At 60.9% G+C, this 14,284-nt stretch overlaps 1 protein-coding gene across 3 annotated transcripts; it reads right to left on the bottom strand.

Moving 5' to 3' along the window:
• Positions 1-947: 947 nt before the first annotated feature.
• LOC115614669 (proline dehydrogenase 1, mitochondrial-like) lies at positions 948-12,311 on the bottom strand. Of its 3 annotated transcripts, none has more exons than XM_030501860.1 (14): positions 12,004-12,311; positions 11,518-11,726; positions 6,738-6,772; positions 6,264-6,413; positions 6,070-6,134; positions 5,595-5,684; positions 5,356-5,435; positions 5,011-5,092; positions 4,652-4,744; positions 4,281-4,427; positions 3,945-4,120; positions 3,756-3,854; positions 3,515-3,603; positions 948-1,889 (listed from the first exon to the last, which is right to left on the bottom strand). In XM_030501860.1, exons 1-14 carry the CDS (start codon positions 12,307-12,309, stop codon positions 1,702-1,704), a joined length of 1,809 nt encoding a protein of 602 aa, XP_030357720.1. In that variant the 5' UTR covers positions 12,310-12,311; the 3' UTR covers positions 948-1,701. The 3 variants fall into 3 exon arrangements, with proteins under 3 accessions (XP_030357720.1, XP_030357719.1, XP_030357721.1); XM_030501859.1 differs by having other exon boundaries at positions 951-1,889; positions 5,568-5,684; XM_030501861.1 differs by lacking the exon at positions 4,281-4,427 and having other exon boundaries at positions 951-1,889; positions 5,568-5,684.
• Positions 12,312-14,284: the final 1,973 nt, after the last annotated feature.

Raw genomic sequence — 14,284 nt, 5'->3', positions numbered from 1 at the left:
AGCGTGGGGCTACCGGCATCACTGCCACCGCTTGATGCCTCCTCTTCCTTCAGGACAAGAAGGAAGCAGCTTCCAGCAGCAAGAGCTCAAACTGAGCAGGGTGGGGAAAGGCTGAGGTACAGGGAGGGTTTGGTTGGGTCAATGCACCCAGAGATAGAAGGGGCAGTTGCTGTTTTGTGGCTGAGCATGGGTCAAGGCTGCTGGGAACATGGGAGTTTGGGGATGGCAGGGCATCCAGTGAGACAGGTGAATGAGAGAAAGCACCCTGAGCCTGTTTGTTAAGACATGGGAGTCTCAGCTAGAGAAACAGCAGTGGGGGAACACCTCTGGAGAGCCCGAATTCCTCTTCTTGGCTTGGAGGTGCCTCACCAGAAGCAGAGGGACTGACCTGCTGCCTCAGCTGCTTGGCAGGGGAGCCCAGAGCTGCTCATGGTCCTGCAGAGCCCCAAAAAAGCCCAGGGAAAGCTGCTCCTAACTCGAGGCAGTGGCAGCCTCAGTGTGAATGGCCCCAGAAGCAGATCCCAGGGCGGGGAGAGGCTCTCCTGCAGCTCCCATCCTCTCTCTGCAGGTTGTGGGATGCTCCAGGGCTCCCAGTTCTTCCCAAGCCAATCACAGAGCTCCACAGCTTCTCCATTCCCAAGAGTCTGGCCTCACTCAGTAGATCCCAGCCCTGGCCAAAGTGTGCAGCTGGAGGGGGCTGAGAGCAGGCACACCCCCCCCCCGTGGGGACCAGGGCAGTGACGCACAGCCCAGGGACAGATGATTCCCTGTAACTTCCAGGGGTGACTGCCCCATCCCTGGCAGTGTTCAAGGCCAGGCTGGACGGGGCTTGGAGGAACCTGTTCTAGTGGAAGGTGTCCCTGTCTGTGGCAGTGGGTAGGAGCTAGATGAGCTTTAAAGTCCCTTCAACCCAAACCAGGCTGGGATTCTATGAACAACAGGAGAGAGGAGCAAGAACAGTTGTGATTTAATCATCACCGTTCTCCACCAATCCAGCGTACAACAGAGGCGAGCTGTGCTCCGGGTGTTCCCACTGCCAGTGCCTGCAGCACAGACCTGACCCAGCACTGGAGTGGGGACTGTGGGAAGGGCAGGGACAGAGCGGGCCGCCTCCTCTCGCTCCTCCTGCCCACTGGACCAGCGCGGGCAGCACCAGCTCTGCTGCACCCCGCGGGACAGGCTGTGCAAAGCTGGTGAGCAGCCAGGCAGTGGCTACCCTGAGACCGGCAGCACTGAGCCTGCCCCTGCCCAGGTCACTGTGGCCTCTGCCTCCACAGAGCTGGAAGAAAACAAGCCCCAGCCCTGGCAGAGGATGGAGGAACTTGTGACTGAGGCCAGCTTGTCTCTGAGCTGCGCAGCCCACCATGGACTGAGCCCATGGCACACAGCAGCCAACCCTGCTGCTGCAATGGGAAGCCCCCAGGACAGTGCTCACGGAGAGGGGGTGACCACAGCACGTCCCCTGAGGCAGCCCAGCTTGAGTCCCTGGGATGAGGCGACAGCCCTTAGGGCAGTGCTAGCTGGGGCAGCTCTCAGTAGTGACCTCGAGGAGGTGTGTGTGGCTCAAAGATCACCAAGGACACATCCTCTCCTCGGGAAAAAAGTGCTGGGAGGGGAACTGCAGCAGAGCTAGGCTGGGAAGGGCAGTAGTGGTTATAGGTGAAGGCACAGGAGGTGCTGGGCTGGAAGCCAGGGTTAGGGTTAGTGGCTGGAGCTAAAGAAGGTGCCGGTGAGAAGCCGCCGCTTGACCTCGCTCCAGAGGAGGTCCCGCTCCCGGTTCGCCCGCTCCATGAAGCCCCTGTTCTCCTGGGCCCTGCGGGACAGGTAAGGCAGCACCTCCTGCACTGGCCCATAGGGCACGTACTTGTAGACGGGGAAGCCAGCCTGACCTGGAAGAGAGAAGGGTTGGGAAAGGACCAAGAAAGCCAAAAAACTGGGAGGGGGCGGGGGAGGGAGCAGGGGAGGAAAAGAGAGAAAAGAAAAAGAGGAAAGAGCAGGAGAAGGAAGCCAAAAGCCTCCCCCTCACCTCCCATCCGTCCCATGCCCCTCAGGCTGCGCTGCTGAGAGAGGGATGCGCGTGGGAGGGATGCAGTGGCTGGAGGCTGTGGTCCAGCACTGGGGAGGGGACCCTGGGAGCGGCCGGACGAGGCCGAGCCTGCTCAGCACGGGGAGCTTGGGAAGGCGCCGAGGTCACCAGGAGCCCTGGGAATGTCGGGAGCCGGGGCTGGGCCAATGCAAGAAGCGCTCAACCAGAAACATCAAGTTAACACATTTTTCCAGCATGAGCAGGGGAGGCTGCAGCCAAACCCCGCTGGCAATGGGAGCTTCAGGGCAGAGCCGTGGCCGGGCTGGACAACGGCCCCTCTGCCTCCCACAGCTCTCCTGGCCACAGGGCTCTGCTCTGGACACCAGTGCGAGCCAGGGGATCGTTCCTGGAGTGCTGCCAGGGCCAGTGGCAGAGGACAAGGTCACACAAGAAGCTGTTGCCCAGGACTTGGTGTGCAGCTCCAGCAGAGCCAGTGATGCTCCCAGACCCAGGGGGTACAAGAGGGGTTTGTGCCTGCCAGGATCAGCCTCTGCCCCACCTCAGACTATCCCAATCTCCGCTCATAGACCAAATCGGGAATCTCCATGCCCAGCCACCATGGTCTCATGGGGCCTCCAAGAGACAGATGTGATTCTCCACCTACATCCTGCCCAAACCCCATGCAGGGGTCACAGCATTGCACACAGCTGGGAAAGGGAAGGGACAAGCTGGAAAGGTGGGACTGTGCAAACCTCATGGAGTTCAACAAGGCCGAGTGCAAGGTCCTGCCCTGGGTCAGGGCAATCCTCAGCACAGACACAGGCTGGGGGAGACTGCATGGAGCAGCCTGAGGAGAAGGACTTGGGGGTGTTGGGTGAGGAGAAGCTCCCCATGACCCGGCTTCAATGTGTGCTTGAGCCCAGAACCCCCCGTATGCTGGGCTGCACCCCCAGAGCGTGAGCAGCAGGTCAGGGAGGGGATTCTGCCCCTCTACTGCATGAACAGGAGACCTTAGAGCAGCTCCAGTGCCTCAAGGGGCTCCAGGAAACCTGGAGAGGGGCTTTGGACAAGGGCCTGTAGGGACAGGACAAGGGGAATGGCTTTAACCTGCCAGAGGGGAGATTGAGATGAGCTCTGAGGCAGAAGCTCTTCCCTGTGAGGGTGCTGAGGCGCTGGCACAGGGTGCCCAGAGAAGCTGTGGCTGCCCCATCCCTGGCAGGGTTCAAGGCCAGGTTGGACACAGGGGCTTGGAGCAACCTGCTCTAGTGGAAGGTGTCCCTGCCCATGGCAGGGGGTTGGCACTGGGTGAGCTTTAAAGTCCCTTCCAACCCAAACCGTTTCATGACTGTGTGACAGAGGCCACAGGGCGCTGTTCTCAGCCAGTGGTGCTCTCACAGGAACATTCTGGCTTCGTCCATCCTGCAGACCCCTGGGGTCAAGGTGGGGCAGGAGCACAACTGCCAAGTCCCTGCTGCTCCCGACACTCACCCAGGGGGAAGGTGATCTGGTCACACATGCCCAGCAGCTGCCCGAAATACACCTTTTTCTCTGAGGGGTGGATGCCAAGCTCCATCATCCTGCAAGCCAAGCCTTGGCATGAGGAACAGCAGAGACAGCAGAGCACACAGGGCAGTGTGTCCCACTGGGTGAGCACAGGAGACCTGACAAGCCACATCTCACTGCAGCTCTGCTGGACCCCCAGTTGTTGCCATGCCTCCCTGGCACTCACCTGCGCAGGGTGAACTTCACTGTGTCCTCATTGTGAGATGCCACCATGACATTGGCTTTCCTGCTGTGCTTGATCTCCTCCAGGATATAGTCCAGGCACCTGTAAGGCAGTACAGGGGCTCACGGTGAGGCCGCTAGAGCCTGTGCCTGGTGGGGTGGGAGGGAGGACCATGGCTGGGGCTGCCGCCACCTGTGGTACATCTCGTTGGTCTTCTCATAGGTGGGATTGATGGGATCCTCGTAACCGATCTGGGCTGCCCGCTCCCGCTCCTGCTCCATGTAGGCGCCACGGACCAGCTTGGTGCCGAAGTGCCAGCCCTCCCGGCGTGACAGCTCCACGTCCACCGTCACGTTGTCATAAGCCTCCTGGGACCAGGGGGAAGAGATGGCACAAGGTCATTGCACCAGTGCCACCTCTGCCCAGTGCCTTCAGGCAACCGGCCCTGAGCTGCGCATCACCATGGCTTCAGGAGTCAAGGTGTCCATCCAGCAGGTCCCTCCTGCCCAGCCTGCTGCCGGACCTCACCTTCAGGTAGCACTGGTAGGTGTTGAAGATGATGGCCCGGTCCCTGTTGAAGCGGCGCTGCATCTCTAGGGTGAGGCGGCTGATGGCGGGCTGGAAGTAGCTCTGCTCTGCGTCCACCATCAGCCTCACGCCTGTCTCGGTGGCTCTCTGGGGGGGTGAGTGACATGTGGGGTGTGTTCATGGGGCCCCCTGATACCTGTGGCCAGGTTAGACGGGGCTTGGAGCAACCTGCTCTAGTGGAAGATGTCCCTGCCCATGGCAGTGGGTTGGAACTGGATGAGGTTTAAGGTCCCTTCAACCCAAACCATTCTGATTCTATGTCACCTTCTCTGTGTCACAGCCCAGCTCCCTCGGCCCCAGCACGCCCTTACCTTGGCAAGGACATCCATCCGCTGCAGCATCCTCTTCATCTGCAGATCCTCCTCCTCAGTGAAGCGTGAGAGCAGAGGCTCAAGCTGCCCAGTCTGAAAGGAGAACAGGTTGCGGCACCCTGCCTGTGGCCAGCCATGCCCATGGGGCAGAAACAGCCCTGGAGAAAGCCCATCCCCGGGGCTGCTGCCATCCCAGCTCCGAGCACCCACCCTGCCTGCTTGGTGGTTGCACACGGTGGGTCACAGCGCGGCCAGGCTCTGCTAGCACAGATAGCAGCCAGCACCACGGCCAACAGCCAGTGCCCCCACACTCTGCTCCCGGTGCCGCTGCTCCGGGGGTACCACAGATGGACACCCACCTGCATGTTGGGCACAAGCAGCAGCTTGGAGAGCTTGGTGCGGCTGTCGATGAGGCTGTTCCAGTCCAGCAGGTCCACGGTGCTGGGAGCAGAGAGCTGGCTCCATGCTGGTGTCTTGCAGGGACAGGGAGGTCTCTACCAGCTCCCAACCCCTCCAGCAAGTGAGGTGCCGCCCTGACCTGTCTTTTCACCTCCTCCCAGACCTCCTCTATGCTTGGTCACTGTGCTGAGCCCAGTGCTGCCCTTTGGAGACCTCCCCTTGCTGCTGCCCCACAGCCCCAGGAACCAAGACAAGGGCCCCCAGTGTCCCCATAGCACAGTGCCCCCAGGTCACAGGCAGCTTACCCGCTTATGCCCAGGTTCTCACCGGTGAACCAGCGCTGGGTCTCTGCCTTGGTTGCGATGCCGAGGTTGGCCAGAGCCTCCTGCCACCAGAAGGAAGATCAGTGCAAGGGGCTGCAGGGCTCTTACTGCTCCAGGCTCAGAGATGCCACAGGTCAGAGCTGCTCCCTCCGGTAGCACATCCCAGCCTCCTCCCTCAGCATCTCCCGCCTCACCCGCAGCTTCTCTGCCTCCAGCCGCACCTCCAGCGCTGCCCGCCCGGCCTGGCCCTGCTCTGCAGCCATCTGGTGGAAGAACCTCCGCCACTTGACCAGCACCTCTGAGAACTGCAGCTGTGGAGGGAGCCTGAGGTGACACCCGGCCTGGAGCACCCCATCCCGCCACAGCTTTGCAAGGTCATACCCAGATGGGAAACCCTGACCCTACAGCAGGGCACCTTGGCCAAGCAGGGGCCAAGCTCAAGCAGTACAGGACCCCCATGCCCTCATGTTGGGACCTTTAAACTTCTGAGATCTTCATGTGTCCCCAAAAGTTGAGGCAGGGTCTTCAGGGAGGCCTTGGGCACACAGGGGACAGTCTGTGGATGTTCACTGCCCTCTGCTATCTGTAGGGATGCCACTGCAGCAAGCCTGGCACCCCAAAGCACCTGCCCACAGATGCATCACCCATGCCCTTGACTCTGCCCCACCTCACCCTGGTCAGAGCCCTGGCACTCACCAGGAACTGAGGTCTGCCCAGTGCTGTCAGCTTGATGGCCGAGAAGCCATTCTCAGAGCTGCCACCTGCATGGAGCCACAGAAGCAGAGCTGACCTGAGGCAGGGTGCTGGGGCACCACGGTACGGTGGTGGTCTGCAGGGTCCCTGCAGTCCCCAAGCACAGCGGGACTCCTCAGGACATGTGGAGCACTTACTTGATGCATCGATGCAGTGGAGGAAGGTCTCCATGTGCTGGTCACACTTGGCCTCATCAGCATAGAAGTAAGTGCGGGCGCTGATGACCCCACCACGGCGGTCTCCAAAGCCCGGGTGGGCTCGATATTGCTTCTCCCTTTGTTCTGCTCCTGGAGGGGAAAAGGATGGAGATGGGCCATGCAGCCCTGCCGAGCTCCTGCCAACCTCCAGGGGCTTCTGCTGTAGGTGCAGGGGGGAGGGGCTCTGCCTTGGACCTTGGCAGAGCCCCCGTGGGCTGCAGAGTGCCTGGCCTGCCCTGCTGCCCAAGCACGGGATGAGCCCCTGCTCATCTGGTCAAGAACCACGATGCTCCTCATCCAGCTCATGTTTTGAGGCTGCAGGAGCTGGGTCCTTCCCCCACGGCAGTCCTGCTGCGCCCCATCAGCTGGACCTTCAGGCTATCTCCTGTGAGCAGGAGACACTGGGTCACTCACCTCCCATCTCCTTCTCGGCTGCAGAGGTGCAGGAGCTAAGAAGAGAAACAGGGAAGATAAGGGCCAGGTCAGCAACTCCCTGTAACCCCACACTGGTGGCCAGGGCAGCTCTGAGGCTCCCCTGCTGCTGCCCTGGCACTGGACCTTGCGTTTCCCTCACCATCCCATCACCAATGGATCAACTGCTGCTCAGCTTAAACTCTACTGGCAGGTCAGATGCCACAAACTCATGGAAAGCAATCGGGTTTCACCATCCAAGCAAGTGTCACCTGGAGGCCCTGAGGCAGCACAGGGACGATGCTCTGCCCCAGGGTCCAGAGCTGCTCTCAAACAGCCCGCACCATGGCAAGGACAAGGTCAGCCCTGGTGGGGCCAAGGGCTCACCTCCAACCACAGCAGCCCGTGCTCCTCAACCCAACACCTCTCACCTTGCAGGCACCAGCAGCCAAACATCAAGCAGGGAGCTCCTCCAGACGCAGGGCACATCAAGCTGTGGATGCTGTGCTCCAGCTCAGCTGCCCCATGCTCCTCTGTGCCTTAGCAGTAGCCAGTCACTTACAAACCACATCTCAGCTTCAACTCCAGCTGACCTCGGATGTAATTTCAAGCCCAAGCTCTTTGCCACAGCGATAACAGGGCTCTGACAGCCTGGGGGATATTGGCCAAGTCATGACATCCTCCTGAGCGGCAAAGCCTTTTTGCTGACACCATCATCCAGCCCTCAGACCCTGGGTCTCACCCAGGAGCATTGCCAGTGCCTGGAAGGCAGCCCTGAGTGGCAGCAGAGCCATCTCCTCCAAGAGATCTCTGCCTTGGAGTCACCGTCCCAAAACTGCTTGTACCCAACAGTGGGAAAGAACACAGTGAGCAAACCCACCCATCCAGAGCCAGAGGACTTGCACAAGAGAGCACAGAGGCGCGTGACATGGTCTCAGAACGTGTTCTTCCACATGGAAGCCCTGTGACAGGGATTAGGGGCTGCTGGAAGCATAAACAAGTGGAAACAAGCCCTTTCCTCCTGCTCCCTGTAGCCAGGAACAGCCCCGCATCACTCAAAGCATCGCAAAGCCTGGTGTGAAGCAGGGCAGGAGCAGCTGGAGCTTGTGTGGAGCAGCAGGCACCGTGTCCAGCAGGCTCTGCTCCCTGGATTTGCTACCCTGAGAACAGGTCGAGAAGCTTTCTGCCCCTGAATACAGAGGGTGGACGAAGAGACAGTGAAGCCCATGGTGAATCATAGACTGGTTTGTGTTGGAAAGGACCTTAAAGCTCCTCCAGCTCCAACCCCCTGCCACATGCAGGGACACCTTCCACTAGAGCAGGTTGCTCCAAGCCCCTGTGTCCAACCTGGCCTTGAACACTGCCAGGGATGGGGCAGCCACAGCTTCTCTGGGCACCCTGTGCCAGCGCCTCAGCACCCTCACAGGGAAGAGCTTCTGCCTCAGAGCTCATCTCAATCTCCCCTCTGGCAGGGGAGATTCATCAGGCATCAGTCCCTGATGAAGGTCCCTCTCCAGCATCCTTGTAGCCCCCTTCAGACACTGGAAGCTGCTCTGAGGTCTCCACGCAGCTTCTCTTCTCCAGGCTGAACAGCCCCAATGTTGTCATCCTGCCTCCATACAGGAGCTGCTCCAGCCCCTCATTGTCCTTGTGGCCACCTCTGGACTTGCTCCAACAGCTCCATGTCATTCTTATGTTGAGGACACTGGAACTCCACACAGTGCTGCAAGTGGGGGTCTCACAGAGCAGAGCAGAGGGATGGAAGGTCCCCGTGGAGCCAGCAGCATGGCACAGGGGAAGGCTTCAGCTGGACATGCTGCTGTGACTCTGAGAACATGCTGGGAGAGATGGGTCCTGTGGGCATGTCCCAGCCACAGCACAGCAGCTCTGAACCGCAAAGCACACCTTGTGTCCAGCATCCAGGATGCTGAGGACAAGCTGCAGAGAGCAAAACCTCCTTTGACCTGCCCGGGGTGAACGCCAGCCACAAGATCAGCAAACATCACCCTTGAATTTGAAGTGGTTTGTGTTCCTGAAGGCAAACACACCCCTTCCAGCAGCATTCCTGTGGCATGACTGCATGGAGCCCTTGCTCCCCGAGGGGGGCATTCGAGGCAGTGCCATGGTGCTCGCTTTATTGTTCTGCATTGAGCAGAATCAAGGAAGCTCCTTCCAGCTGCAGAAACAGCTCTTCCTGGAGATCATCTGCTTTCTTTGCGATGTTAGTCTTGGCCAACAAAGCCGTTCCTGCGCCAGCCAAGTGCCACTTAACCCAGCTCATACCTGCCCATCCCTCCTGCACACTGAGAGCAGGGCACATCTCCAGGCGCTGCCCAATGCTCCTGGCAGGCTGTGACTAGAAAGGAGCCATGCTCAGGACCCAGCAGCTCACAGTCACCCAATCCACGCCCAAAGCAAGTGCTGCAAAGCAGGTGATGAGGACTTGGTGCAGCCCATGGGATTGCAGGAAGTATATTCCAGCTGGCACAGCAGAGTGCGGCTGCTGGGAAGTTTTTGAACAGGCTCCAATAAACAGTCTCAGGAGAAGCACAAAAGTCCCTCTGTCAGAGCTAAGCAGGAATAATCCATTTCATCCATGAGGGTGCCATGAGCACGGTGTATTTGCTTTGCTCATCAGCAAACGGGTCTGGCAGAGCAGATGAGGGCACACGAGGGAGAAGTCCCTCAATTACCACATCCAAGGAAAAACCCCTGGTCACATGAAGCCCAGGCTGGAGCTATGGGTGATGCTTGAAACTGTGCAGCTAGGAATAAAGCAAAGCTCTTGGCAGGCTCTTGGCACCAGGCTAAGGACCTCCTTGCACAGCTTGAGGCTAAACAGAAACCACCTGTGATCCTGGGACCCACAGCACATGCAAGAGTGTGCTGGACACGGTGACGGCAATGCTGGGAGCTGGACAAGGGGAGATGGCAGTTCTGGGAGGCTGGTTGCCAGGCAGGATTGTAATCCCATGGGACAGATATCAGGTATCCACACAAGAGCTCTCTAGAGGAAGCAAAGTCCACACACCGTAAGGCAGAGCTGGCTCAGGGCATCTGACAGCGCTGGGGGCAGGAGAAGGGCATTTCCTTGCTGCCGTCTCCAGCTTGCTCCACAAGAGCTGGTATAAACCCAGCATGGCTCTGCCTGGAGGAAACAACAGCAGATGGCACTGGGAGACCAAAAAGCCTGCTGGCTTCATCTGGTTTGTGCCTCCGCCACAGCGTGAAACCCCAAAGTGCTGGGAGGAGGGAAGGGTGCAGCTCCAGGGTCCAGCACCCATGAACTGGGGCTGCTCATCCCTCTCAGCCACGCACAGCCCAGCTCAGCAGCACCCCTGGCAGAAGCACCAGTAATTTGGGGTTTTGCCCCTGAACAGAGCCAAGGAGGACCCAGAGTAATGCTTGGCATGGACCAGGGTCTAACAGCCCTTCCAATGCCAGCCATAGCTCATCCCTGCTCCATGACATCCCTGGGTGATCTCCAGGATGGCATTTTTCACCCCCTCCTGCCCATCTGTTGGGGCAAACCCCACTGAGGCTTAGGCACGGCAGCACTGGGGGAACGGAATCCAGTGCAGGGCTGTACCAAGGGTGGGAGTGACCCACGCAGCATAGGCAAAGCTCACTTAGCCAGGAGCCCCGTACATGCAACCCCCAAACCTGCTCCAGAGGGGGACCAGCACCGCCCAGACAGCTCACAAACCACTGACACCCCTGAGCAGGATGCAGGTGCCCTCGGTGGTCAACCACAGGCACAGCCAGGCCAGGAAGGGCTGCACCAGCTCACTGGGGCCAGCTCAGCCCCATGGGGATGATGGACCACAGCCACAGGAAGAAACAGCTGCTCCTGAACACACCGCAGCTCCTCACCATTCAAAGAGACCCCAGCCCCGGGCTGCAGCAGTGTATTTGGAAGCATTTATATATTAAGACCCCAAAGTTTGCAGCACAATCTGCAAGAGGCAGCTGGATGGGTGCAGCCCTGCACCCCCTGCAGCTCCCACACCAGCACTGCCCTCACAAGCTGCTTGCTCCCACCACGGACAGGCAGGACCCTCACACGGATGGGGATTACTGGCAGCAGCAGGGGCAAGCAGGGAGTCCCTGATAAGCAGCACCCGGCTGGGGAGCAGAGATAAGGCTCCCGGCAGCAGCTGGGAGGAGACAGCAGCACCTGCACCCCCACACTGACCCAAGCCCCCGCTTGTCAAGCGCCCCAAGAGCTATTTGTGCTGTATTGTTAACGGGTGACAAGCATGTGGCAGCCGGATGGTGCCCCCGCTGCACACAGGGACACGGGGCTGCCGCAGCCTTGCCCGGGGAGTGCTGCATCATCCCGGTGACCGCGGGTGCCGGCCAGCGACACATGGATCCCGTGAGCGGAGCTGCACCAAGTGGAGCCCGAGGAGTGGAAAACTGCCAACGGCTTTGGGCTGGAGCCTGCCCTTGGCAGAGGGCGGGAGGCCGGGAACGCCGCCTGGGGTGTGCAGCAGGGAAGCACCCCCGGCGGGGGCAGCACCCGGAGGGAAGGGACAATGAGGGGGGGGCACCCGGAGGGAAGGGACAATGGGGGGGGGCACCGGGGGCGGGTTGGCGGCACCCGGGGTTGGGGCTGGTGATGGGGAGCGCGCCCCGGGCGGCGTGGCCGTGACGCACAACAACCCGCAGCCAATGGGAGTGGGGGGGATGGGTGGGCGCAGCCAATAGCGGCGCGGCCAAGTCCCGCGCCCCGCACGCGCTGTCCCGCCGCCACCTCGTCCCGGATCCCCGCGCTCCTCACTCCAGCTCCTGGCGCTCGGCCTCCTCGGTGCTCAGGTCCTCCTCCACGCTGTAGTCCAGCACGGCGCCCACGCCGAACGCCTGGTTCCGCCGGATGAGCGGCTTGATGGCCTCCTGGTCCTCCCCGGCCACGAACTGCCCGTAGAAGGTCATCTTCATCAGCCGCTCGAACAGCGCCTGCCCCAGCACCCGCTGGCACAGCCGCAGCAGCTGCGGAACAACGGCAGATCAGCGACTCGCAACCGACAGCCCCCCGAGACCAGCATCCCCCGAGACCAGAACCCCGCGGGCCCGGGACATCCCGGACTCGGCACTTTCCCTACAGCGAGAGCCCGCGGGACGGGGACCCCCTCTCAACGACAGCCCCCCAGGACCGCTCCGGAGGGGCACCCACCCGCAACGAGAGCCTCCCGGGACCAGCACCCTCTCCCCCTGCCCAGAACCGTCAGTCCCCCGCCGCGGCCGGGGACCAGCCCCCACCACCCACCTCCCGGTTGTGCTCCACCAGCGGCCCCACAGCGCAGAGCCCCAGCACCACCAGCCCGCGCAGCAGCTCGGCGCTGCTCTTGCTGCGGAAGGCCTCCCGCGTGTCCCCGAAATCCACGACCGGCGGCGGGTCCCGCTCCGCGCCCCGCGGCGGGGGAGGCGGCTGCAGCACCTGCCGGGCCCCGCTGCCCGCAGCCGGCGGCGGAGCTGTCCCGCGGGGCGCGGTGGCGGGCGCGGAGCGCAGGCGGCGGGGGACGCCCAGGCGGGCGGCAGCGCAGAGCGCCCGGACCGCGGGCGGCGCAGCCATGGACACAGCAGAGCTACCCGCTCCGCGCCGCCGCCTTAAGTACCGCCCGCCCGGCACCGCCCCGCGGGGCTGTGGGGCCGCTCCCAGCCCCGCCCCGCCCCGCAGCCCAGCACCGGGACCACGCTGCCCCGCGCAGCCCGTACCATCCCCTCGGGGCAACTCCACCCGTTCCGAGGAGCGCACAGAGGGGCAGGAGGGGACCCCAGGGTGCCCTGGGTGGGACTGAAGGAAGGCCCGTCCCCTGGGGGCAGCGCTGGGGAGGGCTGGGTGGGGGCAAAAAGAGACCCGTGCCCTTGAGAAGCCCCAGGGAGAGCTATGGAGGTTCCAAGGGGGAACCTGAAGTGGTCCCCATCCCACTGGAGGGGCCCTGAAAGGAGTACTGGGGCCAACCCTGCAGGGCTAAGGGACTCCTGACTGCTGGAGGACCACAGAGTCCCTAAAAGGGGCCCGAGCCCAGCTCCTCAGTGACACCTTGTGCCTGGGGATGCTCAGCGCAGGCAGCAGCAGGAGGCAGAGGCAGCAGCAGGCAGCAACCTGCGGGCTTTGCTGGGGTGGGAAACCACGTCATGAGTGGGGTGGAGGAAGAGCCCGAAGCTTTGAGCAGCTCCAGCAGTTTCCCAGAGCAACCCCCAGTCCAGCAAACGGAACCACTGCAAGTCTGTCCCTGTCTGGGTGAGCAACAGCTACCACAGGGCCAGCAGTACACGAATAGTTACAGCAAATGTTTTTTCCTCCATGCCCCATCACTGGCATTGCTGTAATTAACAGTGAAAACACGGAGGTTCCTTGAACTCATTTGCAAGGTTTCCTTTCGGGATGTCCCATCCTTCCATGGTGAGAGCCAGCCAGTGGCACTGACCCCACGCAGAATTGTGTGGCAAGCCCGCTACGGGAAAACATCTATTTCTTTCAACATATCCCTTGTGCTGCATTAACTCTTTCATGCTCTATAGAGCAAAATGAGTCTGCTTCAGCTCCTTGCTGCAACAAGGTTGTGCACACAAAGTCCCGGGCTCCGTCCTTTCAGACAGTTGTAGAGAATTATAAGTTCCCCTCTTGAGCCTTCTCTTCTCCAGACTAAACCTGCCCAGGACCCTCAGCCACTCCTCATCACACTTGTGCTCCAGGCCCTGCACCAGCTCCGGTGCCCTTCTCTGGCCCCGCTCCAGCAACTCAATGTCTCTCTTGGAGTGAGGGGCCCAGAACTGAACACAGGATTCGAGGTGCAGCCTCACCGGTGCCCAGTGCAGGAGGACAATCACTGCCCTGGCCCTGCTGCCACACTGGTGCTGAGCCAGGCCAGGATGCTGGTGGCTTCTTGGCTGCTTGGGCACAAGCTGCTCATGTTCAGCTCCATCAGTCAGCACCCCCAGGTCCTATTCCACGTGCAGCTTTCCAGCCACTCTTCCCTAAGTCTGGAGCATCGCAGGGAGTTGTGGTGCAAATGAAGGACCTGGCACTTTGCCCTGTTGAACCTCATCCCATTGGCACAGCCCATAGATCCAGCCTGTCCAGACCCCTCTGCAGAACCTTCCTCACCATCATCTTCATCCAGCCCAGTGCTGAGGAAGAGGCAATCCTGCCCCATCCTTGGGACCAGGGCTGGATCCTTGCTGTCCGTAGCTCTGCCCTGCAGCAGCTTTTGCCGAGCCGGGTGCCCCACTCCCAGCATCCATCCTCTGCAGTTTCCCTGGAGAATGTTGATTCAGATCTTCCTGTGCCAGGTGTTTCTCACACTGATCATGTGCCTGGCTCGTGCCCAGCACTAAAGTGCTTCCACCCCAGGCCAGCATGTTGGGAGGGACATCTTCCCCCGCCAGCAAGCAGGCAGGAACTGGGGAGCAGTATGGACCCTCAGCTGGTATCCAGCTCAGTGTAACAAAAGAGGTTGCCTCTGAAATGGCACCCAGGAAATAACCCAGGCAGGGAAAAGCCCATCAGACTTCCCGCATGAGGTAATTGTTTCTTTTGCGGA

The sequence above is a fragment of the Strigops habroptila genome, chromosome 11 (assembly GCF_004027225.2).
Source record: "Strigops habroptila isolate Jane chromosome 11, bStrHab1.2.pri, whole genome shotgun sequence".
In the NCBI taxonomy this organism is placed as follows: domain Eukaryota; kingdom Metazoa; phylum Chordata; class Aves; order Psittaciformes; family Psittacidae; genus Strigops; species Strigops habroptila.
This window is presented reverse-complemented; position numbering and strand designations above follow the sequence as displayed.

Excerpts from the sequence above, each read along its gene's own strand:
- LOC115614669 (XM_030501859.1), bottom strand. The coding sequence starts at position 12,309 with ATGGCTGCGCCGCCCGCGGTCCGGGCGCTCTGCGCTGCCGCCCGCCTG. Across the intron at positions 5,093-5,355 it reads GAGAACCTGGGCATAAGCGG|CACCGTGGACCTGCTGGACT; the intron begins GTAAGCTGCCTG and ends CTCTGCTCCCAG. Across the intron at positions 4,745-5,010 it reads TGCTTGTGCCCAACATGCAG|ACTGGGCAGCTTGAGCCTCT; the intron begins GTGGGTGTCCAT and ends TTCTCCTTTCAG.